The following is a 24,875-nucleotide window of genomic DNA, read 5'->3' as shown; positions in this document are numbered from 1 at the left end:
TCCAGCTCTTCTGTGATGGTGTAGTCCCCCTTTTGCACCCAGCATGGAATGGCTCTGATGGGCCGGCCATTCTAGCTTCAGCATTTCCATTAAGGGGCTGAGTTAGCACCAGGTCTGTGTCTCCTCTGCTTTCCCCCTTGTCTTGACTGGCTTCTCCATCCTTCTGGCCACAGCTGTTGATTCTAAAGCTGTCTCCTTAACCAGAACCCCTCATCCCAACTCTATCTCAGCGTGTTTCCCCAAGGATCTAGCCAGCCCATGGATCACATGACAGGCACAGGACAGGGAACATGATACGGCCTGGCCAGTACCAGCCACTCATGCCCTGGCAGGAGCTGTAGACCCTGCCACCGTGACCAGCCTCCACTCTGCATCTTCTTAGCCTCTAATCTTCACACATCCTGTGCCAGAAGAATGACCCCCCCAAGTGAATAGCTGAGGTCTGAAGAAGAGGGTGACTTGTCCAAAGTCACAGACCCCCATCTCCGGCATTTTCCTGAGCACTGGCTTCTTGGAAGCTGTCAGTTCTCCAGTCTCTCCTTGTCACCTTGTAGAACCAAATTGATTAACCTATCAGCACCAGAAAGAGACTCTGGGTCCCGGCCCCCAGATCAGTTCCTATCCAGGCCCCACAGTACCCCGACTTGGAGCCGGAGCCTGCCCAGCTCTGCGGCGGGGAAAGGGACAGTGGGTAGAGCTGATCGCTCTCCGTACCTTGAACACAAACATCTCCCCTCGGAAGAGGGCCACTGTGTTGAAGTTGCCATCGCAGATGTTGGGTTTGGCACCTGGAGTGGATGGCCGGTCCCCAAGAGGCGGCCGTGGGGGCCTTGGGTGCCGCTCGTGCTTCCTCTCAGATGGCGAGTGGATCCTGCGGACCGGGAGTGTAGGGAGGGGCCTTGTGGGCTCCAGAGGCTCAGCTGGGGGTCCTGGAGAGAGGGGCTGGATCTTAGGGAGGGCCCAGCGTTTCCCTTCTGTCATCTATCATTGCCCCAACACTGCATAGGCAGTTCCGGGTCAGGTCTGTCCCTCTGACTTCCTGTACCTTCTCCCTGACTTCACGCCCCCGTCTCTGAGAACACAAATGGAAACAGCTCTGGATGGATGGGGACCTCCACTCTCCGACCCCAGGTCTGGCATCTTCCTTTTTAAGAAGCTGCCTTTGGGCCAGTGTCCTGCCTTCAGGCCAATGTCCCACACCCTCCTTTGCTGCTCCCCTCCACACAGGCTGGACTCTTAATTTCTAACCACTTCCACTCTTCAGCCAACTTCAAAAGAGCTTCATCTCCATTTTCCACCCGAACCACTTGCCAAGATCACCAATGACCTCTGGATTTTGGAATCCAATAGTTATCAGCTCAAACTCTGTTGATGTAATGACTCATCTCGGGAATCTTGGTAACGCAGGTTGTGACTCAGAGAGCCTGGGGTGTAGCCAGACAGCATGTCTTCAAGGTCTCAGGTGAAGCCCATGTCACCGATCTGAGGCCTGCAAGACCAGGCTGCCTTCAAGCTCAGAGTTTCTGGAAACATCTGCCTTGAACCATGTTCCTTCTTTTCCAGGGTCCTGCAAGGTTTGTCTGTCCTTGGGGGCTTCTCTATTAACCTCTATTGTTAGGGGTGTCCACCCTATTCCAAAGACTTTGTACCCTTGGGGTCTCTTTTCTTCCTTCCCTCTGCAATGCCTCTCAACTTGGGCCACTCACGGGAATCACCCAGGAGACTTTTACACCTCTAGATCTTCAGGAAGCTTCTGAGAGGGACTCACTCAAATCTTTGCGGTGAGGGCTTGGGGTCAGGAGTTTTTATAAGACTCCCAAGATGACTCTTAAGGACAGCCCAGCTGAGAGTCACTGCTCTAACGGGCCCATCCCGGTTCCTGGCTTTAGAGACCCCGAGAGCTGTCCTCTGACATTCTGTGGTGATAAAATGCTCTGTGTGTGTATTGTCAATATTGTTGCCTCTGGCCATACGCACATATGGCTATTGAGCATTTAAAGTGAGTGACTAGTTCTTAGTGGCCAAAGAGCTGAAACTTCAGTGTAAATATTATAAATTTAAATTAATTTTTTCTTTCTTTCTTTCTTTCTTTCTTTCTTTCTTTCTTTCTTTCTTTCTTTCTTTCTTTCTTTCTTTCCTTCCTTCCTTCCTTCTCTCTCCTTCCTTCCTCTCTCTCTTTTTCTCTCCCTTCCTTCCCTCCCTCCCTCTTTTCTTTCTTTCTTTCTTTCTTTCTTTCTTTCTTTCTTTCTTTCTTTCTTTCTTTCTTTCTTTCTTTCTTTCTTTCTTTCTTTCTTTCTTTCTTTCTTTCTTTCTTTCTTTCTTTCCTTCCTTCCTTCCTTCCTTCCTTCTTTCTCTCTCTCTCCTTCCTTCCTCCCTCCCTCTCTCTCTCTCTCTCTCTCTCTCTCTCTCTCTCTCTTTCTTTCTTTCTTTCTTTTTTTTCTTTCCTTTTCAAAACATAGTTCTCTATGGAGCCCTCCCTGACTGTCCTGGAACTCACTCTGTAGACCAGGCTGGCCTCAAGCTCAGAGATTCTCCTGCCTCTGCCTCCCAAGTGCTGGGATTGAAGGTGTGCACCTCTACCACCACCACCACCTGGCTAACTTTTCAGTTTTAATAGCTACCTGTAACTAGTAACTATGTATTATACACCAAAGTCCCCAAGCAGATAGCCGTCTGGTCTGTGGGCTGTAGACTGACAAGTCTTATCATCATTCTACAGTTACACCCCCAACCCCCACTTTTTTTTTAAAGCAGGGTCTCATGTGTCAGTGGCTGGCCTCCAACTCCTTATGTAGCAAAGAGATGAATTTGAACTTGTGATCATCTAGAAGGCTGGGATTGCAAGTGTGTGCTACCATGTCTGGTTCATGTGGCTCTAGGGTACAATGGGTTCCAGTTGTAGGGCTTCGTGTAGGCCAGGGGAGCACCGGCTGAGCTACACCCATAGCAAACTCACAATTCTCGGTTCTCACGACCTGTTCCTTTTTCCTCTCATCCCCACATCGGATCTGTCAGCAGATCCTGTCCATTCTGCCTTTGAGATGATTTTTAGTACTGGCTGCCCACCCTGCCTCCTGCTGCATCACTTGCTGTGATGCAGGGTCTGGTCACTGCACCTCCTCCGGAGGAAGCCCCACTCCTGTGCTTTTGTTCCCCAGCATTTGCTCAAATGACCTGGTCTTTCCATTTCAACCAACCTGGCTAGAGCCTCCATGCCAGCCTGACTTGTCCTTGGCACTGTGGTAGGACTGTCATATCTTATTAAGACAGCAAGCTAGCTTTTCATTTGCCCTAAGATCACAGATCCAGTTATAACACTATTCCTCGGGCAGATGCGTGACTCTCCTAAGTTAGAGTGTACCTGGTCCCCATCTATTAGAGGGAGGTAATGGAGAACAGGAGGTGATGGGGAGATGGGTGGAAAGGATAGAAAAGAGGGAGTGAGAGGGCCTCACCTCACTTTGCCCTTCCCAGTTATAGCCTCATCCCCTAGGTTTCCCAGTGTGCTAGGGGACCTCAAAAATGTCAGCACAGAGACACAGCAGCAACACTGATGACTGGCAAAGCTCCAACCCCCAGCCTGCCACAGCTCATTCTCACAATGGTGACCCTCCCCTCCCCTCCCCCATTACACACACCGTAAATCTTCTGGATGCCCTGGAGATCGTCCTGCGGTAGCTTGAAGTTGTGTGTCTCCATGTATTGGTAGAAGGGAGCCATGATAGCACTGGGGTCATTAGAGTGCTCCAAGCCCAGTGCATGGCCCAGTTCATGCACGGCCACCAGGAAGAGGTCATTGCCTGCGGAGAGGGACATAAGAGGTGCCCAGGGCACCCACTGTGTATCAGTCAGGCTGTTCCTAAGCATAGCAAACACTAAGCACAACCTTTGGCTGGGCATTGGTGATATAGAGAAATCAAGTACAGTCTTTGTGCGCGTGTGTGCGTGCGCACACACACACACCTCTTGGTACAGAGGGGTACATGCAGAATGGCTACACAGTATTCAGGCGGCACGCACTTGGGTGTTTTAACAGATGTCGAAAGATTGAGAACTTATTTTAAGGTACTAAGGATTGAATCTTTGAGCCTTGCATATAGCACTGAGCTATCTCCCCAGATCTCTTTTACTTTTTATTTTGAGGCCTTGAACCTGCAATCCTCCTGCCTTAGTCTCCAAGTAGCTGGGATTGCATGTCTGTGCTACTAAGTCCCATTCAGGTTGGAGGGAGATGTTTAGAGAAGATACCATCAGGGTGAAGCTTGAGTCTTGAATGGTAAGACATGAGTCTGAAGAATGGATTCAGGGTTAGGGAGGAAGAGGGTGGAGTGGCGTTCCTGGCGAGGGACTGCTATTACTCAGGTCTAGGGACAAGCAGTTCATTCCGTTTGGCTCAAGAACAAAGTGCTAGGGGAGGGCCAGGGAGAGATGAGGTCAGCCAGGCTGGCAAGCAGGGCTCTGTGATGCCCTACAAAGGAATTTGGATCCGTTTCTTGGCCATGGCTGTGTGGGGGTCAGGGATAGCAGGAGAGGAGGCTGGGCAGAATGAAGTCACTCTGTTTGCCATTGGAGAGGGGATTAGAGGCAAAGGAGACTTGAAGCAGGTACATCAGTAGGATCAGTTCAGAACGTGAGGTACAGGTACTGGGGTGCTGGTATGCAGAAGCAAGGAAACTGGCAAGACAGAAGACACAGTCCTTGGGGTGGCTGGTTAGTAGTCATCTCCAGGAGGCCTGGTGTGAATAGGGATAGCTATGGGGCCGCAAGACCCTAGTCCTGGTACGACCAGCTAAAATTGAGGCGAGGAATCACGAACAGGTGGGAGCGCAATCCTGGTACTGGAATCGGGCACAGGATGCCAGACATGAGACTGACGGGCAGCATGCTGTGTGGTTTTGAGCACCCCTGAGATGGGACAGCCCCACCATCATTCCAGGGCCACACCTTCAGGCTTTATGAACTCAAGCTAAGACCTGAACCCCAATATGCTCATTTGTAGAAAGGAATAGCTGGACCTGCCTCATTGATTAAGCGAGGACTGCAAACCCAACAGGTGTGAGATGCACAGCATAGCTGGGAATGGTTCTTCTGCTGCTATAGGCACAAAAGACATGAGCTAGATCAGAACAAGCCTGTCAACCAACAAGGTCGGCCGGCAGGGTTCCAGCAACCAGAGTCTCTTAAAACTAGCTGCCATCACTTTCTCCTTTAAGGCTCGGGTAGGGCAAGGCCTGAATCGGTAGGCATTAAGTAACCATAGTTGGGAAAGAATACGGCCAAGGAGTTGGGCAGAACACTGTAGCCACGGTTCTGGCCCCTCCTGCTCTATCTCTGGCATTTGTTCACCCCTTGGGACCTTTCTCTTATCTCCCACTCTTACACACGCCTCAGTCCCTTTCATCTCAAAGTCCAACAGGAGTTGGGAACATTCTTGCCTACTCTGCCCTGGTATCCCTGGCAGAGTTGCCCTGCTTAATTAAGGCCTCTGGAGAGTCAGACGAGGGTGGGAATTACCTGGCGTTTCTGAGTAAAGTTTTGAGGAAAGAGAAGAATTCCACAGGCCAGACCCAGACTGACTTTCTCCTGACACCAACACTGTCATCATCAAAGCCACCTTTGAGCAAGAGAGAGGAGTGGGGGGATGGGCCAGATCACTACAAGGTTGGCCAACAGCCTGGGCTGGCCTTCTGCTGAGAAGGGCAGGCTGGCAGGAGAAAGGCAGGTTGCCCTCAGCTCCTTGTTCAGGTCCTGGTCCCTTCAGCCACAGGGAAGCAGTGAGCTCATCCTTTGGCCCTGCTCCAAAGGTGGCTGCTGGGGCTGGCAGAAGGCAGCTCGGTTTCCTGGGGCCTGTCCTGGCTCAGCTTCCGGCTTGCTGCTCCACCTGGACAAGCTGTTCAGGGCCTTTCTCCTGAGCAGGCCTCTCCTTGGGGACTCCCACAGGGACCTCAGCAGGGAGTCAGGGAGCCCTGGGTGCTCTCCACCATTGTCCTTGTCTTGTGCCCGGTTCTGTGACCAGTGAAATCGCTTGAAGGAAAAAGACCTGTGGGTTTGTTCCCAGGACTGAAAGGAAGAGGAGAGCTAGGAAGCTGGCATCCTACCACACAGAACCAGGACAGGGAAGGAGAGGAGAGGGCAGCCACACTGCTCTTGTGAGGGGACACAGAGGGGTGTGGGGGTTCAGCTATGGAGAAGAGCCTCATGCCTTCCAGAGAGGAGGCTCTCAGGGTCTTCACTCCCCAGAGGGTGGGAGGCAGAGTGGTTAGAACACAGTTTGGGCAGCTCTGCCGTGTCCTAGCAGTGTGCCATCTTAAGATCTCTTTCTCTGTAGTGAAAAGAATAATGGCTGCCCTCCTCTTAAGAGCAGGCACAAAGAGTCGTGTAACAAGTGCCCGCATCAGGTCCTCGTAGTCGTTACGCACTACCTCTGTTGTGTTGAGAGGACCGGTGTCCCCAACTGTGTGTGTTCTGGAAGTCTCTGTGCTGTGTAACATGGCAATCTGCTGGGCTACTCCACTGGACCTTGCCTTTTTTAGAATGGACTCCATCACCGGGGACTCCCATCTTCCTGACTCTAATAGAGTCCACACCAAGGCATCCCCCTACCCCTGCAGTCTCCCCAGCACTGTCCCCTCTGCCTAGAAAACCTCCTTCCTTTAATGTTCACTCCAGTGCCATCTCTCAGGAAACCAGCCTGGCTCTCCCAGATGTCAGGGAATGCTGCCTTCCCCACTCTGACAGCATTTTAATCTCAGGCACCTTTAGGTACCAGCCACACCCAGTCTTCATTAATTACAGCTGCGGGTACACACTCTGCCCCAAGACTGAGATTCTTGGTGGCAGTAGCCTCAGAAAATGGCTCAATGTTGCCAGAGTCTGACATGGTAAGGTCTCAGCATCCAGAAGAGGATAGTGCCAAAACTGCAGTCATTTTTCACATGCTGCCCACGGGCCACCTGTCACAGACCCCTGTGGGGATTGTTAAAGATGTGACATCTTGCTTCCACATCTGGCTCTGCTGCTTTCCAACTGCAAGTTTCTTAACACCCAGCAGAGCTTCACTTCCGTCTCCTCTAAACCGGAGATTATAATCCCTACCTCCCTGGTGGGGCATGAGTTAGTGACCTAAGTGTGGGGAAAGTTCTGTCCGGTAGAGCAGGGTGTGGTCATGAAGGCTCTTCCTGGCTTGTCACCTTCCTCTAGGATGAAACACTCAGGGCCAGGGCCCCTCCTGGCAGAGCTGAGAAAGCGTCTGCTGACTTCACTGTTTGATTCATTTAAAAGAAATGGGGACAGAGGAAGTTTAATAAAAGTGGCTTTAAGGTGTGCTGGGCTAGCCTGCCCCTTTGTATATGTCAGTGGGATGGGGAATGAGAACCACATGAATAATTCAGCGGTACTCTGGGGAGGTGTGTGTGTGTGTGTGTGTGTGTGTGTGTGTGTGTGTGTGTGCGCGCGCACACATCTGCTATACTCAGCAATACTCAGGAGTCATGAGGAGAGGGACAGGTTAAAGGTGAACCTGAGTCTCATCATGCAAATGACTACACTCAGGACAGTTTCTTCCATGCAAGACAGGGACATGTGGGGCCAGGGTGTATTTTTAATGGTAAGACTTTAAAAGAGCCATGTGTGATGAGGATCTTGTTTGGATCCCAACTCAAGCCAACAACTGTAAAAGACTTCTGCAGTAGCTTGGTAGCCTGCCAGAGGGTATTAGATTATGGGTCTGCACGTTTGTAGGTGTGCCAACCTGTGCATGTGGGTATATGGAGGCCAGAAGTCAGCCTTGGGCACTGTTGCATCTTGTGTTTTGAGACAGGGTCTCTCCCTGGGTCTGGAAGTCCTGACTAGACTAGGCTGCTTAGCCAGCAAGTCCCAGGTATTCCCCTGTCTCCAACTCTCCAGTGCTGGGAGTCCAAGCATACAGTACTACACCTGGCTTTTTCACATGGATTCTGGGAATCAAACCCAGGTCTTTGTGCTTGCATGGCGAGCACTTTACCTGTGCTCCAGGAGTCAGAGTTTAAGAAGTTGTTAAGGGTTTTGTTAAGTGTTACACATTAAAGTAGTCATATAAAATGATATTATACCTGGGTCTTTCTTTAAATTATTTTAGCAATAGAGCTGGAGGGATGGCTCAGTGGTTAAGAGCACTTGCTCCTCTTGTAGAGGACCAGGGCTCATTTCCCAACACCGACATGGCAGCTCACAACCATCTGTATTTCCAGTTCCAGAAGATCTGGCGCCCTCTTCTGGCCTCCAAGGACACTGCTTGGGATGTACTTGCATGTAGGCAGAACATTCATACACATAAAATAAAGATTAAAAAAAAACCCAAAAAAACAAAAACAAAACAAAACAAAACAAAAAACCCCACCACCAAAAACACCCAGTCCCAAAATAAAAGTGGAAGGACTAGGTAGCGTAAATGCAACAGTGCTGGTCACTGAAGCGGAGGATGGTTTTCTATGGGTCGTTCTCAGCGTCCCTCCTTTAGAGAGTTTGAAAATGTTCCATAATGAAAGAAGAAAGCCAATAATCAGACCAAAGTTCCCATGAGAGCCTGCTCCCTCTCTCTTTGAGTCTACATGGAAATCAAATGTCATCGTATCCAGGTGCTCAGAAACCATGGGTCCCTTCCTCTAGATGAAACCCACCTAGGGCAGTGTTCACCAGCAGCCATAGGGCTGTGCTTCTAAGCGTTAACTGGCCTGTCCCTGTCTTTACAGAGCTAAGTCCTAACTCCAGTCTAGAGAGGACAGTAGCTCTCTTGGGCTTTCTATCAGAACTGGAGGCTGGTCACCAAACATGGCATGCTGCAATGGTGTCACTCACGGGCTCGAGGTCCTTCCCACTTGCTACACACACCAGTCTCCGAACTGGAGGCTGAGCCCGGTAAACTCTTCAGAGCAAGGAGTGGGCATGACGGAGACCCCGAGGCCTGGCAGAAAGGGAGGCAGAGGCACTTCTTCCCAGCACCTCCGTAGGCAAAGGAAAATAACCTATGAAAATTCAGTTGTGTTGGCCACAGCTAAAACTTAAACCCTTTCAGCTAAAGGTGCCTGGCACATGACAAGGCCTGAGAATGATAAGGTTTGTTTCCCGACACCGTATCAGTCATCATGGTCATTTGTTGAAATCACTCCAACAATAAGAATAAGATAAAGTCAAGGTACACAAAGGGCCAGGAAAGTTATCCAGGACATAGGAGAGATGACGCCACGCTGGGGGTGGGGGTGGGGGATGATGGAGCTTCACAGGAAACAAGGGGACAATGACATTGTCTCGTGGCTCCTGGGCTGCACCTTGGCCAGGGCAGAGGCTGAGAGAAGCAAACCCCCAGACTCACACAGTGGTCTGGTGGATCCTCAGGGAAGGATCCCACCTACCTACACCAGACATGGCTTCTGAGGGAAGGGACCCATGAGCTGCACCAAGACAGGAAGAGGTGTTTTCTCTTTCCCAAGATCTCCGAGGACAAGATTTCATGTTTCTAAAAGACGCTTGGTAGTTCACATGGGGAGGCTGGGTAGGAAAACTTCAAGGACAGAGAAGCTTTTCAAAACTGGACCCTGCATTCTTAACTGTCTAGGTGATTCTCATGGGCCCTGCAATTTGAGATCCATGGAAGCTCAGCATGGTGGCTGAAAGGTGTGGGCTCCAGGACTGTAACACCCAAGTTCCAAACCTTGTTTAGCTACTCACTATAGGACCTTAGATAGAATGATGTTTCTATGTACCTTAGTTTGCCTATCTGTAAAATGGGGACAATGATCCCTACTTACGGCATGATGTGTGGAAGGCACTTGGTATGGACCTTAGAACCTTAACATACCCGTGAATCACTATCTGCTATAATCTAAAGGCTGGATCCCCTGTCCCTCCTTCCTCCTGATTCTTGTTGCATTTTCTCCACACCACGGCTGCAACAGAGTCTTCCTTATGACGGGATTACTCATGTAGACACTAGACTCTGCCTGCCCCCTTAATTAAATGCTTAGGTATCCTTTGGTCTTTTTGGGACATTGTGCCATGTCTCAGCAGCATTGGAAGAGACCTTAGCAATGACTTAATCTGTCCCTTTGTCTCCACTTCCTGTATTCTGGGATTACAGGTGCAGAGCACCACTCCTTTCTCATGCTGGAGGTTGAACCCGGGGCTTTCTGAGTCCTAGGCAGAGACTCTACCAATTGAGCTACATCCTTAGGATGCTATTGATCTCCAGTACTGCTACCTACCAGCTATGCCATCTGAGCCCTGAGCTCTTCTTCTTAAAAATGGACATGAGTTGGCACAATGGCTCAGTGGATAAAGACACTTGCCACCAAGTCTGATGACCCGAGTTCAAGCCCCAGAACTTACCTGGTAGGAGGAGAGAAAGAACTCCCACAAGCTGTCCTCTGAACTCTCTGTAGTACACACTTACTCCATAATTAAAAACTAACTAAATATAATAAATAGATTATTGGGCCAGTGAGATGGCTGTAGGTAAAGGTACCTGCCACCCGACGTGACCACGTGAGTCTGATTCTTGAGACCTACACAATGGAAGGAGAAAACCAACCTTCCCAAGTTGTCTTCTGACCTCCTGTGGCATGTGCACACCTACACAACACACACACACACACACACACACACACACACACACATAAATGAATGTAATAAAATGTTTAAATGGACACAACACTGTGTCCTTTTCCACTTCTGAGTGTCTTGTGAGTTCATATTGATTAACTCTTTAATGACAAGAGCTATTGCTGCCCTATACTGACTGCTATTTCATGAGTATCCACACCACCTCAGTGGTGCAGGGCAAATTATCTGAGGATGCTAGAATAGTTACACCACAGCTTAGAGTAACTTTGGGACTGGAACCCATGCCTTTCAGATCTCAAGCTCCACTTTCATGTCTTCTAACTTGTTTCTTCAACCGCTAATACACCATCTTCTTATTCATGGTGCTATCCTCCTTCAGACCAATTATACCAACTCCTAGGTGGCCTCACCCGTCTTTGTGGCTCTGGTTCTGATGGATCAGGTGTTGAATATTATCAGAGGCCACAGTTCTTGCTCTCTTGGGTCCTTAATTCTTAGATAAGAAGCTCTGAAAAGCAGGTCTCTCATCAATGGTGCTCTCCCAATGCATCCTTGGTGAGTCTTTCCCTGACAGCTGAACAACCCAGCACCCCTGCCCTGCCCTCATGTCCTTACCATCATGGTTGGCATTTCCTAGCGTCCAGGGTTCATCTGAATCAAAGTGAGTGTCTCCTCCGATCCCTGGGCCAGGAAAGTAGGCATGGGCTAGGAATCCCCCTTCCCCATCAAATGGGGAGCTGTCACCATGGAAACCAGAAGCAAAGAAGATCATGATGTCTGCCTCCTTCCGGTCACTTTTGATCTCATGGTATGGCACCTCTTCAAAGGTCAGTGGAGTCACCTTCTGCCACACATCGAAAGCCTGACGAATAGCCTTCCGTGTGTCCAGCTCACCCACCTTTGGGGTATAATTGTGAATGCTGGTGAAAGAGAGAAGGCTCATTAGAAAGGAACACAGAATCAGGGATCAGTGGGGCAAAAAGGGACGTCAGAGAAGTATGGTCCAGTGGTCTTCACATTTTGAGTCCTAGGATTCTATCTACTGAGATGCTTCAGGGCTGAAGAACATGCTGACTAGGCAGTACACTGGGCCCCTTGGTCAGAATAGCTTTGTTTTCACTGGAGTTTTTATTCCTGACAAGGCTTGTGTCGCATAAGTGATTCCATCCCATGTGTAGTAAAAAATTGGTAGATCAAATTCTCTAAGTTTAACTATTCCTCTCCCATTAGATAAAATATACACATTTGTAAAAGTCACAGACATGCTGCAATAGTACAGAGGCATTTAAGTGGACAGGAGCCAACTCTTGCTGGTCTATTAGCAACTGGTGTAGGGCAGCACATGGCTTAATCCAGCGCCCGGCTTAGCTCTTTAAGATAACTGTGTCTATGGTGCATGGTTCTTCACAATAGAACATGACTTCTTATGAGTGCTCTGTCCCATGAATGCCTGGGGCATGGATCATCTTAGGGGACAGATGAGAAGGATGGAGGGGTTAGGTAATGGAAGGTAAGGTTAGAATTGGGTTAGAAACTTTTTTCCCCTTCTCTTGATCTGTTCCTCGTCTTTGGGAGACCCAAGGGTCTTCTAACCTAGATTCTTCTTACAGTTCCTTCTCTTTTTGAAAAAAGAAAAGAAAAGAAAGGAATCCTGCTCTGATCTTGACATCTTGTCAGTAAGAAAAGTTTCGCTTTAACCCAGGTCCTTTTACTGTACCCAGAGAATCTGAGGTGGTCAGTGTTGGGAGAGGAGTCAAGCAGAGCTTATTGGAGCCTCTCCTAGCTTGGTCCTCGTCCAAGCCCTCTGTGAGCCCTGATGTCTGGCTCTTCTGTGTTGGGTTTCATTACTATTGTCTCAGCGACTGTGGGGCTGGAGATAGAACCTGCTGTGTGTGCACTGGCTTTCTTAGGCAAGGAATGACAAGGTTGGGACCCCTGTCTTTAGTCTTTATTCTCCTTAAGAAACAGGTGAGACTCTGCATTGAGCATCTTGGGTGAGGTCTGTGAGGCTGAAACTAGGAATCCATCAGAGGTGGAGCAGTTTGTAAAAGCACTAAGAGCAGGTCTAACATGGTCTCTAACAGAGCAAGTCTAGTCTAACATGGTCTCTACAGAGCAGACCAACTAAACAATTCATACCCCATGTTCAGTAAAACTGTAGGGGACTGGACAGAACACAACTAATGAGTCCCAAAGGACCAGGCAAACCAGGAAACCTGAGGGTGGAGTCACCTGTGGAGGTCACAAGGAAGACAAGTTCACAGGCTCTCAGCCCCTCATCTTGATGTCCACGTGCCTGGCCTCTGTCCTGACTCTCACACTTCCCGAGACATAACTACCATGTGAACCTCAGAAGCTTGGAAAGGAAGAACAGAGTGACCCTGGGGGTCAAACCAAGGAAGAGGAGAGAGGGCCGCAGCACCTGTAGGTGATGTGTTTCTGCCTCCACTTCTGTCCAGTTAGGGCATATCGCTTATTTCTCCTCCTCCTGCTCAAGTGGGGATGATCAGGGACGCCACATCGAGGTTTCTTCATCCACCTGGGCAGAGAGAAGGCACACAAGCACACACAGACACACACACACACTGTGGTTACTGAGCACTCTAAGACAGCACTGCCCAGTCCCTAGCCCCATAAACAGCAATACAGTCTCAGCTTAGATTCTGGGACCCCAGCTCTGCGTGCCTCCAGCAGGAATTCGATAGACTGACTGATGGATGAATTCATTCACTCCCAAGGAGAAACACTTGAGTTTAAGAAATCCTTAAGAGACTGGGAGTCAGCAGACAGTTGTAAGTTCTAATCCCACCAAGGGAGGAGCTCAGGCAAGAGGTCAAATCAACGTGAACCTCAGTTTTCTCGTGGGCATCATAACTGCAATAAAATCCTAACCCCCAGCTCAGTTCCACGTGGTCTAGCCCTTGCCCATGTGTTCAGCACATTACCCCATCTCCCTCCAGTACTACACCCAGCCACAGTGGCGCCTTGCCTGTCTCCGAATATGGTAACCAACCATTCTTACTCTAGAGTCTTTGCGCTTGCTGTCTGCTTTGCTTCTGACACTCTGTCTTTTTGTGGTTTGTTCCTTTATGTCATTAAGGTCCCTGCCCTTCACACAGAGCTCCCCTGAAGGACCGGTCCACAGCAACCTGACCCTAACGCTGCCTATCTTGCTTAAGGTTTCCTTATAACGATGATCACTCCTCGAAATGTAAGCATCTGCTTTCTTGTTTACTCTGTTGCTTTTTGGTTTTTTTTTTTCCTTGCCAGATTTGGAGCTGCATGGGGATGGGAAAGTTGCCTACATCCCCAGGGCTGACACGGTGCCTCACACAGAGTGGGGTACAGTAACGATTCCTTAACTGACAAAAGACTGACTGAATCAATGAATGACCCACAGCTCTTCATACAGCGGACAGGCATGAAAGGCAGCAGCCTTCACTCCAGCTGTTTAAGAAGTGGCTAAATGTCTAGGTACAGACCTGTAAAGCCAGCACTTGGCAGGCTGAGGCAGAAGGATCAAAAGTTCTAGGCCAGCCTAGTCTATACAGTGATACCCTGAATCAAAAGAGACTCTGAACAGACATAGAATGCAGAATGTAATGTTCTGTAGCAGTTATTACATTATATTGTGATGTGATGTGATGTGATGTGATGTGATGTGATGTGATTTGATGTGATGTGATGTGTGTGTGTGTGTGTGTGTGTGTGTGTGTGTATTTCCTCCCAAGTCAGGTTTCTCTGTATAGCTTTGGCTATCCTGGAACTCATTCCAGACCAGACCGGCCTTGACTTCACAGAGCTCCGCCTGCCTCTGCCTCCGGAGTGCTGGGAGTGAAGGTGTACACCCTCAGTGCCCAGTTTATATTGTGGTTTTAAATCTTAATCTGTTGCTTCTAATAATGGCAGATTCTTTGAGAACAGAAATCATGTTTCATTTGCCCTTGGGCCCCAAAGCTAGTCTAGTGCATGGAGCTCAGTAAACCTTGATAACTTGTTCATTATCAGGTCAAGGCACACCAGGGAAGAAGTCTGGGACATCACTGGGGATTCGAGAAGGGTCCAGGTAGGAGTCTTAAAAGCTGCAACCGACTAGGGCCAGGCAGCCCTGCATTTTATGTCTCTGCACCAGCCTAACAAACGATCCACTGAACTTGGCATTGCTGGAAGGGAAAATGTCTGACCTCATTCACAGCTGTTAAAGCAGTTGCCATTGGCAATGCGGAAAAGAAGACAGTCCATTTTAACTGCCCAAGAAAAGCCCCTAAAGGGAGCAAACCAGGTCTTACTCATCTTGGCATGCCTCGCTCACACAGAGTGACCCACACTCACAGCTGTAATGTGCATGACAGCATCCGTGTAACATCTGTGTAGACACTGGCAGTCCCCAAATGTGTGCTCTCTTATAAGACTTTGAGTTGGCAATCTTGCTAGGTAGCCTAGGCTGGCCCCAAACTCATGATCCTTCTAACTCCATCTCCTATGTGTTAGGATTGAAAGCAGCCATTACACTTGGATTACTTCTATTCTAGAATTTTTATTATATTTAAATTTTTAAATTTATTTATTTATTATTACTGTATGCTCATAATGTGTTTGGGGGTGCTGTATGCAATGCCACACATGGAGACCAGAGGATGATAAAGGGAGTCTGCCCTTTTCTACCTTGACATGGGTTCTGAGGATTGAACGTGGGTTGTCAGGATTGCGCAGATAAATTGAGTCATTTGGAGAGCAGAAGTCAGGGAGGCAGGGCCACGACTTTGCTCACTTGGAGACTATCGGTGCAGTTTAGTAAAAGAGACTGAGCTAGCTCTCTCTCTCTCTCTCTCTCTCTCTCTTTCTCTCTCTGCTTAGCTAACATCTAGTTAGAGGGGAATGAGTAAAAGATAAAATGTGTGACATTTCCCAAGGCAAACACTCAGAAATAGTACTTGAAATTGTGAATCAAACTTTCTTACAGTAGCACACTCTGGAAAGAGAAGCAGGAGCCGTCTCTGTTACCGCAAGGCCGAGTGGGACCGAGTGAGATGATAGCAGAACTCTATGGCAGGAGACAGACCCCGTGGAAGGCTTCGAGAACCCAAGGTCACAAAGCTAAGGTGGAGCCCTCTGAATTCTATCCATCCCACTCCAGTTTTGGACCAAGTGTGAGTAGCCTTTTCCTGCTGTGTGTCCAGAACGCTGGTCCCAACTTCCTAAAAGAGGTTCGTGCAGAGATGCCGGCAGGTGACGCTACCTCTTTCCTCAGCTCCTTTCCCTTTGTCTCTTTCCCCATCCCCCTGCCATGGTTTGAACCCTGTCCAGCAGGCCTGGGGCTTTCTGGAACAGAGTGAAATCCAAGGCCAGGTGGTGCCTCAGCAGAAACACCAGTACTCCTGGCCCAGGATGCACTGCCACGAAGCCTTCACAAATGCCTCAAAATAACAGCAGCCTAGGGAGGAGGCTGGAATCTATAAGCCACTCACCGGTGAGGCCAAGGACCAAGGGTTCCGCTCACAGCCTCTGAGGAGCCTTCATGAGCACCGTCTTAGAATTTTACAATCTTTCAGAGAAGGAAGGGCCAGGAGATGTTTGGAGAGAATTACAGATCATCAAGTTTTAAGAGTTTTGCAGCTTGGGATAATGGACTCAAGGGTTTGATAGCCAAACACAACATTCTCCTTTGCAAACAAACAGGCTGGGCCCGCCAGAGATGACAGAGTGACTTGTCTGCCGGGCAAACTGATTCTCCAGTCACAATTCTGTGCCTTCCCATTCTGTCTTCTGCCAGCTCTCCCGTGTCCTCAACCAGCTCCGCCATCTGCTTCTGCCCTCTCCTGAGCTCCTATCTCCCCCTTAGAAAATTCACTTCTGCTCTTTCTATGCCTTCCTGGCCTGAACATCTCTTCTGAAGCAATTTAAGTGACTCTCATGAATATTTTCTTTTTAGTTTTTAATGTTTTTACTCATTTATGCTTATTATTATATAATAATATAAAAGTATATTATTGTATATGTGTGCACATACAAGATCAGAGAACAACTTTTATTTTATTTTATTTTATTTTTGTTTTTCGAGACAGGATTTCTTTGTATAGCCCTGGCTGTCCTGGAACTCACTCTGTAGACCAGGCTGGCCTCAAACTCAGAAATCCGCCTGCCTCTGCCTCCCAAGTGCTGGGATTAAAGGCGTGCACCACCACTGCCAGGCCAGAGAACAATTTTTAGGAGTTGGTTCCTTCCTTTCTCTGTAAGACCTAAGGGTTGAACTGAGGTTGTTACGTGTGTGGCAAGAACTTTTACCTGCTAGGCAGCCTATGGGTATTTCTTAAAAAAAATAAAAAATAAAAAAATAAAATGCCAGGCATAGTGGTGCCAGAAACTTTAATCCTAGTACTTGGGAAGCAGAGGCAGGAGGATCTCTGTGAGTTCAAGGACAGTCTGGCCTACATCGTGAGTTCCAGGACAGCCTGGGCTATGTAGAGATCCTGTCTGAGACAAAGCAAAACCAAACCAAATCAAAACGTAATCAACTACTCTTATCTTTAAAATTTTTTATTTATATTTTAAATATTTGTTTTATTTTTATGGGAATGTATGTACCTGAGTATTTGTTTGCCCAGCAAGTAAGTGCAGGAGACGTGAGAAGTCAGAGGGAGACGTCAGAAGTCAGAGGTATTGGACCCTGGAATTGGGGTCATAGAAGGTCGTGAGCTGCCATGTGGGTGCTGGGAATTGAACCTGGGTATTTGGCAAGAGTGGTAAGTGGGTAAGTGCTCTTAAACGCCGAACCACCTCTCTCTCTCTCTCTCTCTTTGTGTGTGTGTGTGTGTGTGTGTGTGTGTGTGTGTGTGCTGTGTGCGCGCGTGAAGGACTCTGGAGATAGTTTTCTCTTTCCACTATTACAGGGATTCTGGGGCCCTAAGGAACACCTTTACCCAGTGAGCCACGTCACTGGTCTAGCTTTCTCCCCATGAAAAACAAGTTAAAAACACTTTCCCTTTCTGGCTACCACCCATCTTTTCCTCTTCTATTTCTTCTCAGGCTTCTCAAAGGTCTTCTCATCAGCGCCATGTTTGGGCTCATGTCTCCTCCCCTCATTGCCCCTGACGTTCTTTTCACCATTCCCGGGAGCTTTTATGCAACCTCTTGATTCCTAAACCCAGCAAAGCCTTTCGGGTACCTTTCTCTTTGACTAACTCTGCTGGCCACGCCCCCTCCACTGCTGTGCCGCCACTTCCCCTAGTGATTCCCCCCCTCCATTCCCCTTCCCCCCACCCCACCCCATCCCCGGTCCCTCTGGCCACAGCTTCTAGGCTGGCTTTGTGAACCTCTTCAGTCCCTCCTCCATGCTCTATCCTAAGTGATGAGGACCATTCTCGCGGCTGGATTTCTGTTACTGCATCTCCCTCGGGTTCGTGTGTGTTTCTGAGCCCTAGGATGGCGTGGCCAGATGACTGTGTTTGTCATAAAACAGCTGAGTAGGAGGCTAGGGCTAAGCACGGTGCCTGGCACTGCAGGCACTCAGCAGGTGTTCGGTAAATGGGAAAAGCAGAACAAGAACTGCCAGCCTGTGATCGCCCCACAGTTCTCTGGATCAAGTTAGAAGTGCACTCGCATCTTAGGGCAGCGCCCCAGAGGGCGACTTACAGAGCCTATTGGAACTAGATCCTCAGTAACCCACTCCCTCGTTGCACTGACAAGAAAACTGAGGCCTAGCTAAGTGATTTGTCTCCTGTCACACAGCTTAAAGTTAAAATGGGGGTGGGGGTGGGGTGGGGACAGGTAGATGACCCAGAAACAGAACTGTGAAAGGGCAGTCTTTGGTATTCTCTCCCAAGAAGGCAGTGCAGACGTTTAAGGACGTAGGATGGGCATGGTACCGCCATGACAAATGTGAATAGAGCCCAGAAGGTTCAAAGGCATAATGCCCTATGCAAATCTTACTCGATTGTTGTCTGATCCAACACACCGGTGACTGGGATCCCGTAAAACTGCTGCATAGTGGAGACCGCGGACTGCAAGGCCTTCCCAGAATGCAACGCAGATGCCCGCGACTCATAGGGAAGCAGATAGCCATATGATTTTAACCAGTTCTGAAAGACATGCGAAAGAAAACGATGCGTTATGCTGGAGAAGTTCTGTTCTATGTGGCAGAGACTTGCCCTTAAAACTAGAAACCACTTTACCCAGTGGCCTTGTGGGCCCACATTCTGATTTCTTCCTCCTTCATTCCACCCGGCAGATATGGTCAAGCGAACATCCAGAAAATCTAGCTGATTGGCTCCCTCCCCAGCTGTCAACCGAAAGCACGTTATGCCTAAAGTCAATCTGATGTACAGTATCACACTGCGCCATAGCTGTTGGCAGGAGACTATATATAGTCTTCATTGCTAACCACCCAACACACAAAGCAATCCATTACAAACAATTATAAATAAGCAAAGCAACATATTCCTTATATATAGATAAATAATAAATGCATAGAAAAAACTATTATGTAAGAGAATGTCTTGCCTTTCAGAAATACACATTGAAGGCTTACATAAGAATGTGTGGTATCTGCAACTGGTGCCTAATGGGTTCTGAAATAAACGCGTAAATATATTTTGAGAGAGAGAAAGAGATAGCTAGATGAATTGAATGCAGTGAAATGCTAACAATTGAGATGCAGGCGAAGGGTTGTTAGGTCTTTGTTCTGGTCCTGCCAACTTCCTGAAGGTCTGAGTTGATGTCAGCAGTGCATGTGTGCGATTGCGTGTGTGCGCGTGGGTGCACATGTGTGTGTGCGTGCATGCATGTACACGTGTGGGTATGCTTGTGTGTGTGCCTGTTTGCGTGTACGTGTGCCACATGTGTGCACTAGGGATTGAACCCAGGGCTTTTTGTATGCTAATATACACGCTACTACTCAACTACAGCCTCAGCCCCCTCCAAAATTAAACCATAACAAGCAAAACCAACCTAATTGAATATCTTTTGGGTAGAATACCATGGAGGCCTTCTTTTGTGCTTTTCTGTTTTCCAAGTTTTTCTGTTTTCCAAATTTTTTTCCCCTCAAAGAATCATTTTCTTAAAAAACAAAAACAAAACAAAAGGGGGGGGTGGCAGAGGAGGCTGAGGATGTGATCAGTGGTTGAGCTCTTGACTAGCAAGCACAAGGGCCCTGAGTTCAAGCACTACAAAGAAGAGAGACAGACAGACAGACAGACAGACAGACAGAGACAGAGAGTCTATAAAAAGAGCAAGAGACTAAAAGAAGTCTGGGGGAAGGTCAAATGTGCAGAGAAAGCAGAGCATAGTAAGGAACAAGAGCTGACCGCATCCCCAGGAGGTAAGAGGGAATGGAAACTGGAAGAACCGAGAGCACCGAGTCCCACGCCATCTCCTGGGAAATGAGCAACACAGCCACATTCTCAGTGAGTCGGGAGCCTCCCCGGATGCCAGGCTTGCTGCCTGTTCTCTGCCTGTCCCAGAGGGTCGTCCTGGATGCTGATGAGTGACAGCGGAGAAGACACCTTGGGAAACAGGATTGGCCCATTCTCATGGGTACCTCCTCATGGGCACCTCCTCATGGGCACCTCCTCATGTGCACTGGGCTGGCTCTGGGCTTGCTGCATAGGCAGGGATGATTTTGAACTTTCTGATCCTCCTGCCTCCAAGCCATGTTGGGGTTATCGGTGTCTGCTACCATGCCCAGTTTTCTGGGGGATCAAACCCAAGGCTTCCTGCATGCTGGCAAGCACTGGACCATCTGAGCTACAGCCTTAGCCCAAGAGCTTTTGGGTTTGTTTCTATCCAAACAACTCTGTTGTGAATGTCCTTATTGTGAGCCAGATGCGACCACTTCTAGAAGGCAGCTGCCAGAAACTGTAAGTGACTCTTACTTTCCACAAAAGGTGGCTATAGCATCGTCACGGCCTTGTGATAAAACTGATTAAAAGCCAAATTGCCAGGATAATAGTCTTGCAACATCCACAAAAGAGCGACAGCCTTACTCCCCTCATCTCCGGCGTCTAAAACATGTTCTCCCTCCAGAGCGATGCTGCAGAGCATCACACTCACAGTCCCCCAACACCGATTCTCTTACATCTCTGCATATACATTTCTCTTTGCCTAGCATTCTTAGTTTGGCAAAAGCTTTTCATATTTTAATGTTCAATTCATAAATTACTACCCCTGGAAGACTTCCCAGGCTAAGTGATTTTCCTCTCTCCTCGGCACTCTCTAAACCCCCTATTATAGATCGTATAGATCTTATAATATTGGGTTTCAATCATCACATACCACTATCCACCAGAGTCTAAGCTCCCCGTTGGAAGGCTCCCTCCATCTCTATATATCCAGTGCCTGGGACAGAGTTCACATACTTTAGTTGTTCATCATATCACTCAACAAACATTATCAAAACTTTACCACATGCCAGGGTCTGTGCAAAGCTCTGGAACTCACAAACTGGTAGGTTAACCTGTGGTGAAAACTTCACATTACAGAGCAAGTATAGAGAGGGGTCTATGGGAGAAAGGGGGGATATCTGGTCATAAAGGTAGAGGGAAGAGGGGAAAGGGGAGGTCGTGGAAGATATCCAGGTGGAAGTGAGATTTGAACGATCCAGCAGGTATGGGTGGCATATTCTGAGAAATAAGTAAAAGTGGCTAGAGCTTTGGGTGAGGGGAAGGGATGAGGTTGGGAGGAGGGAGGGAAACGGAAAGGGGAGGCAAGCAGTGGTCTAGTCTCAAAGCAGTTATGGTACAAAGAATCTCTTGGGACTTGACCTTTGGCCTAGGACCAGCCACAAACTGAAATACTGACAGGTGGGAATGGCTGGAAGCAGATGAGTCACCCACCCGCTCACCTGCTCTAAAGTCTGTTCCCAGGTTGAGTCCTGTCACCAAAGCATTAAGACCCTGTTCTGTATCTCTCTGCTAAGGAGCATGGACCAGAGACTAGTAAACTCCTGCATCCTCTGTTTACCCAGCCTCCGACACTCACCAGCTCCTCTGACTTCTCTTGGAAGAAGTCTCTGATAACATCAAGACACACCACCACCCACTCTGCCCTTTCATACTTCCAAGCTTGTCCAGATAGCTACAAACCCCATTCTCTTGATACATGGTAGCAAACTCCTATTCATCCTTCAAAGTCTTCCTCAAATATCCCCATTTTCATTAAAGTTTCCTTAGAAACCCTTGGTAGAGCTAGGCAGCTCTCTTTATTCCTGAAGTAATTTGTGCACACTGCTAAATGTAGTTACTACAATGCCCGCACCCATTCACTGACAGGATCTGTTTTCTCCATCTACATTGAGTTCCTGGGGAACAAAGGTCGTCTTTTTTTTTTTTTTTTTAACCTGTCACAGTATTTAGCACAGTGTCTGATTCATTAGTCACTAAGTTCATGAACAAGTGAATGAGTGAGCAGTTGGTCTGTGAAGCATTGTCTGAGTACCATCTTGGGAAGGCTTAATAAGGAATGGACAAGAAGAACCCAGGGTAAATCTTGATATCTGGTAAAGTTAGAAAAAATATTTTCTGAAATTTATCAGCTGTGCTTTGGTTTTCCCTGTTTGAAGAGGTAATGGCGTCTATTGTCCTATCTAAAGAAAAGAACAAAGATAAAGCCCACTAAAAGAAGCAAGCCTCCTTCTGTTTTAAATGGAATGGCTTTCCTTCCATCTTTTTATACCCTGACCCATTAATCAATCACCAGCCATGGCAGACGTCTAACCTTGACAGCAGTTAACTAACTCTAAGATGTCTGACACCTTCTAAGTGCCAAAAGAGGTGTAAAACCCAGAGGAAAGTGAGAAGAATTGCAGGTACAGCCGACCAAAATAGCTGGGCTGAACCAAAGATGTGGAGATCATAGACAGAGCAGCGTCATTGGTCTGCTGGCCACAGGGCGGGATTTCAGTCCTGGAGGAGCCAGAGCTGGGTGATGATCGCAGGAAGAGAAGATCAGAGGATACAGAGAGGGAAATGTGGTCCTAAGAGAGAAGGGAGATGCAGACAGCAGAGGCGGTTGTGAGATTGATTAGACAAAGCGATGGGGGTGGGAAGAGAAGATAACTGGGAGAGCACACTTGGAAAACCAAGACGGGCTGGGGAGGAGTGAGAAGCTGGATCAGTTACAACAGATGGTCCCCGGGCCATGCGAGAGCATCGCATCTATTCAGATGGTCCAGATGACGGAAGGAGTTGGAGGATGGTCAGGTGTCTGGTTAGGAGCCAAGTGCCTGCTGGCATCCTCAGAAGGATTGGTGGTGGGGTCTATCATGGGGTCTATCAAGAAGGACCAGACAGTAAGGTGTCTGATTTGGGGATCTGGGTTAGAATGAGGAAGAGAGACTCAAAGATGTAATCACAGCGTCTGGGGTCTGGAGAGGTAGGGCGAGCTCAGTCAGTACAGACCAAGCAGGAGGACCAGAGTTAGATTCCGAGAAACCGAACTCAAATGCTGGCTGTAGTGATGTATGCTTCTAATCCCTGTACTGGCGAGGCAGACACAGGCAGGGCTCCAGGGCTCTGTGACCAACCAGCCTAGCCTAACTCCAGGCTAGTGAGAAACCCTGTCTCAAAGCACAAGGTACATCGCTCCTGAAGAAGGACACCCTCAGCTGACCTCTGACCTCTGTGTGCATACATACACATACATGGACATATTCATGCATGAGTATGCATGTACATACATGTGGACCTACACACACACAAATGGCAACAACAACAACAACAACAACACAGAGATACAGTCTGGGCAATTAAATCCATAGCCTACGTGCCCATGTGAGCATCAGGGACAAAGCACAGGCTTCAATATTACAAGAGTTTCAAGTCCCATCCCAGCAAAAATCCTGGTATCTATTAAAGGTAGAAAAAATATTTTCTGAAATTTATCAGCTGTGCTTTGGTTTTCCCTGCTTGATGAGGTAATGGGGTCCATTGTCCTATCTAAAGAAAAAAAAAGATAAAAGTGGAACTCCCCAAAGGAAAGCAAGCAAACCAGGGACCCTCCTGCAAGGACACATGAGGGACATTCAGATGAAGGAGAAGGGTCTCTTGGAGAATATGACTTCATGAAGGAAGGAGAGCTGTTTGTTGGTACAGAGGGCAGAATGAGATGAGAGATTGCGGGACACAGATCTTGACTCGAGCAGAAACAACGTTTTGGCAGTCAGAGATGACCTAATTACAGTAATGATCATAGATGTCATTATCAGAGTGCCTACTATGCTCTTGGCACTGTGCTCAGCACTCAGTAGGTTGCACTCCACAGGGAGGAAGGGTGATCCCCAGCTGCAGACGAGAAAACTGAGATTTAGACTGATTAAGTGGTTACCCAGGGTCACCAAGCTCATAGGTGGCAGGATTTAGGCTCTCCTTGTGGTCTGGCAGCTTTCCTCCTCCCGGGACTCCTGAGTTCTCAGATCACTGTTCACTGTGCTGTGGCTCCTAGTCTTCAGTGAGCCTGGCACAAGCTAGAGCCATCCGTGAAGAGGGAACTTCAATTAAGGAAGTGCCTGCATCGGGGCGAGGGTTATTAGCCTGTAGGGAAGTCTGCAGGGTTACCTTCTTGACTACTGGTTGATGTGGGAAGGCCACCACATTGGAGGTGGTGCCACCCCTGGGTAGGTCAGGAGTGGGATAAGAAAGAGGGCTGAGCAATGGGGGGAGGGGGGAGCAATCCAGTCAATGGTATCCCCCGTGGCCTCTGTTTCAGTTCCTAACTCCAGGTCTCTGCCCTGGCCTCCCTTTTTAATGGATAATGATCATTGTGTAACTTTCCCTCCTCAGGTTGCTTTTGGTCAGTGTTTATCACAGCAGCAGAAACTCCACCTAAGACAGTGTCTATGTCAGAATATGGAACCCTCACTTGATCAGGTCTTCAGACTGGAGGCCTCATATGACCCATGATTCCTTGCTCATCCTTACTCCTCATACCCGGATTTACCAACAAGTATTAGTACTGCCTCCCAAACATCAAATCCACCTGTTTCTTTCTTTCTTTTATTATTTTTATTTTACGTATATGAGTACACTGTCGCTCTCTCAGATACACCAGAAGGCGGCCTTGGATCCCATTACAGATGGTTGTGAGCCACCGTGTGGTTGTTGGGAATTGAACTCAGGACCTCTGGAAGAACAGTTGGTGCTCTAAACCCCTGAGCCATCTCTCTGGCTCAAATCCACTTGCTTCTGTCCATTCATCCAGTATTTGTTTATAACATTTTAACATTTTAAATATTTGCTCCAGGTGTGTGTCTGTGTGTGCCTGAGTGTGTATGAATGTGCACCATACAT

At 48.3% G+C, this 24,875-nt stretch overlaps 1 protein-coding gene and 1 long non-coding RNA gene across 4 annotated transcripts in view; one reads left to right on the top strand and one right to left on the bottom strand.

Annotated features, from left to right (window-relative positions):
* The window catches only part of Mmp24 (matrix metallopeptidase 24), a 43,026-nt gene that overhangs the window by 7,167 nt on the left and 10,984 nt on the right, over positions 1-24,875 (bottom strand). For both annotated transcript variants that reach the window (NM_010808.4, XM_030248212.1), the window contains exons 2-6: positions 18,526-18,674; positions 13,019-13,135; positions 11,212-11,516; positions 3,639-3,800; positions 715-929 (exon numbers count right to left, since the gene is read on the bottom strand). In NM_010808.4, the coding sequence (NP_034938.3) occupies positions 715-929; positions 3,639-3,800; positions 11,212-11,516; positions 13,019-13,135; positions 18,526-18,674 (948 nt within the window). The remainder of the gene's footprint in view (positions 1-714; positions 930-3,638; positions 3,801-11,211; positions 11,517-13,018; positions 13,136-18,525; positions 18,675-24,875) is intronic.
* Gm46772 lies at positions 13,118-20,959 on the top strand. 2 transcript variants are annotated; one of them, XR_003954078.1, is made up of 4 exons: positions 13,118-13,807; positions 14,605-14,662; positions 15,560-15,803; positions 18,824-20,959. It is a non-coding gene; the product is annotated as a predicted gene, 46772 (long non-coding RNA). The 2 variants fall into 2 exon arrangements; XR_003954077.1 differs by lacking the exon at positions 18,824-20,959 and having other exon boundaries at positions 15,560-16,958.

The sequence above is a fragment of the Mus musculus genome, chromosome 2 (genome assembly GCF_000001635.26).
Source record: "Mus musculus strain C57BL/6J chromosome 2, GRCm38.p6 C57BL/6J".
NCBI lineage: Eukaryota > Metazoa > Chordata > Mammalia > Rodentia > Muridae > Mus > Mus musculus.
This window is presented reverse-complemented; position numbering and strand designations above follow the sequence as displayed.